General features: G+C 56.9%; 1 protein-coding gene across 1 annotated transcript in view; it reads right to left on the bottom strand.

Annotated features, from left to right (window-relative positions):
- The window catches only part of RNF157 (ring finger protein 157), a gene marked incomplete at its 3' end in the record, with an annotated part of 7406 nt that extends 4482 nt beyond the window's left edge, over positions 1-2924 (bottom strand). The window contains exon 1 of the mRNA XM_010087006.1: positions 2811-2924. Coding sequence (XP_010085308.1) covers positions 2811-2903 — 93 coding nt within the window. The remainder of the gene's footprint in view (positions 1-2810) is intronic.
- Between the last annotated feature and the right edge of the window lie 50 nt (positions 2925-2974).

Below are 2974 nucleotides of genomic sequence, written 5' to 3'. Positions count from 1 at the left end.
CCTCCCCCTCCCAGCCAGCCATCCCCCCCCCGTGTCCCACCATCCCGCAGCTCCGGTCCCGCTGGTGGCATGGACAGGGATGGCACGGTGCCCTTAGACGATGAATGCACAGCACCTTGGCATGGCCACCCTCGCCCTCCCCTGCGGGAGGGGAAAAGGGCAGCTGAGTCATTAATCTGCTCTTAATGAGCTTTTTAATGAGCCATGAGCACTAAACGGGCACCTGCAGAATCACCTGTGGCAGCTGGAAAGTGAGAAAAGACCCATGAGGTGGAGCTGAGCCATATCACGACATGCCATGCCATGTTGCAATACATCCTCTGCTATGCAAATCACTGAAGCAATCCAATCTGGCTCATCTGCACCTTGTCTAGCCGAGCCAAACCCAAACCAGCCCCCTGTAAGTGGCAGAGCTCGCCCTGGCAGGGAGAGCACCCATGGGTGACAGGGGTGGGCGATGGAGGGGCTGGCAGGCAGCGGGGTCCCCGGGGCACAGCCCCATGGGGGACGCTGGGCTGGGCAGGATGGGGAAGCGCCGCAGGCAAATTTCTTGCTGCAGAAACAGCTTTGCCGTCACCGTTAGGTTATTTCACACCCACATCTGGGCTCTTTTTTGGGGGAGTTGGGGTTTGGGTTTTTTTTGAATTAAATTTTGCAAACCAGATTTGCACCTCAGAAAAGGGGCTGGTGAAAGGACTTTTTGCATCTCCTCAATTTAAATCAAGCTGAAAAACAACAGGAAAAAGACCTCACTGCAGCTGTTACCCATTTAAAAACCCTGTCCGTGCATCTGTAGCGACATTTGGTCCAGGGTGGCTTCTGTTAAAGCACCAAAAAAAAAAAAAAAAAAAAAATCTTTCTTGGGGTTTTTCTACAAGCAGACCCAGGCAGGTTTGCGTGGGCAGGGAAACCCAGCGGCACGTTTTGGCAGTCCCTGGCTTCGCCCCAATGCCCCATGCTCTCTGGGTGCCACAAGCAGCGTCTCCGCTCCTCAGCCCCTGCAGAGGTGTCCCAGCATGGTGGCAGCTCCTTAAACCAGCAAATCCCTTCCCAGCCCTTTGGGAACCTGTCCTGAGCTGGAAAATCCAGATTATCCTGTATCCATGGAGCAGCCTCGGGGGGCTCTGCACATCCCTGCGGCAGCCCCGCTGCTCATAGCTCAGCCGAGGCGTGCGGCTCAGAGAGGACCTAGGACACATTTTTTTCAAGACCTCCTGTCCCTCGATACCCAAGAAACCTGAAATAAATCCCTGACCAAAAAGCACCGGCCATCTTGGCCATTTCCAGCCCAGCCAGGGCTCTCACAGCAAGCCAGAAGGCAAAAGCATCGCAGCCAAGAAGCATCAGGACAGGTCTCAGAGGCAGCATCAGAGATGCCCAAGGGATACCTGGACACAGGCTTGGACCAGAAACAACACGGGTCCTTCCTGACCCCCCAAACTGGCCTGACCCAAAAGCCCAGCCCAAAGCCCCCCCTTGCTCCCTGGGGAGACAGGACCTGGGTCACAGCTCTGCAGCCCAGGGCTGTCAGTAATTCACCCGGAGCAATGCAATTTAGTTCACAACGCTATATTAATTCTTTCTGCTGTTTCCAAGCTGTTCCTCTACCTTCCCTGCTGCTTTGGCTGTCGGGACGTCTGACTCGGGAACTGCTCGCTGAGGAGTTTAGAGGCTTTTACTGTAATCAAGAGGATTTCTCAGCACTCGCTGCTGGCAAGAGAACCCAAGCGCTGACTTTTCATTTTCCGGGGAAGTGCGGAGGATGGAGGGAAAGGCACTGGCTTCACCCACCCAACACTCAGGGGTTTTAGGGGGTGCTCCTGCCCTTGGCTCTGCTGGGATCCCCGCTCTGGCACAGCCCCGGGGCCAAGCACTTCCCCGCTGAAGGACTGTCCAATGCTGCCAAAACCCATTTCAAGGAGGAAACACAAACTGGGCTGGCAGCAGCCTCGCCAGCCCAGCCCGGAGCAGGCAGCATTCGAGAGCTGGACCATTAGCACTAGGAAAATTCATCTGGGCTCAATACAAAAGCTTTGGTGCCTTTTAATTCTTCACCTTGAATTTTTTTTTAATGCTTGACCGCTCCGCTGCCCAGGCAGATGCTGGTGAGCCGTGCTGCTGAGGTGTACCTGGAGGAGTGGGGGACGTCACCCCCACTGCTGAAACCCTCTGTGGGGACGGCCTCACTCTCATTTCCTCCCCTTCAAAAGGCAGCGAGCAGAAAAAACACCACCAGGATCGTGGGGCCTGGGGACCTCCCCTGCAGCCGTGTTTCCTCCTGCCCCAGCACCAGCCAGAACCAGCAGTTGTCAGCCCCCATCAACCTCTTTTTTCTTTTTTTTCTTCCCCTTTTTTGCTAGAGCTTGGGGAATACTTCCGTTTCCTTCTGTCCAGTGACCCGCAACACGGGTCCTGCAGAGAGTGGCACCCAAAGGCGGGGGTCACGCAGCTGCCCCATCCCTTCCCAGCCACCTGCAAACCCATTTGCCGCTCACAGCTCAAGCTGGGCAGCAAGGCAAGCGGGCAGTAATGTCGTGTTGCTGTGGAGCACGTGGACATGGGCACACAGGCTGAGAGGGGAACTGGATTAGTCCCCGAGGGAGGACAGGCTGCAGCGAGTCGCCAACCCCTATATTAGACATCAGAGAATCCACTCAGGGCACCCCAGGTACTCTTGGCTGGCTCTGCCCTCAGGGGGTGACAGCCAGCAGCCTTATACCACCCACCCCCACAACACACGCAGTCACCACCGTTCTGGGAGGGGGCACGCCGGGGCCCCGTACCCCCCCCAGCCCCGCGCCGGTGCCCACCACCACGGGCCGGTTCCCCAGGAAGTTGAGGTCGCTGTTCTCGCCGAAGAGGTAACCCTCGGGGTGCGTGGAGTCGAACTTCTCGCCGCCCATGATGAAGTGGTTGGCAAAGTAGCTCCCTGGAAAGAAAACACAGAGACCACCTGAGCGGAGAGGGAGGACGG

This window comes from Pterocles gutturalis, unplaced genomic scaffold (genome assembly GCF_000699245.1).
Source record: "Pterocles gutturalis isolate BGI_N339 unplaced genomic scaffold, ASM69924v1 scaffold2021, whole genome shotgun sequence".
NCBI lineage: Eukaryota > Metazoa > Chordata > Aves > Pterocliformes > Pteroclidae > Pterocles > Pterocles gutturalis.
The sequence above is the reverse complement of the archived record's forward strand: the minus strand, read 5'-3'. Positions and strand labels throughout refer to the sequence as shown.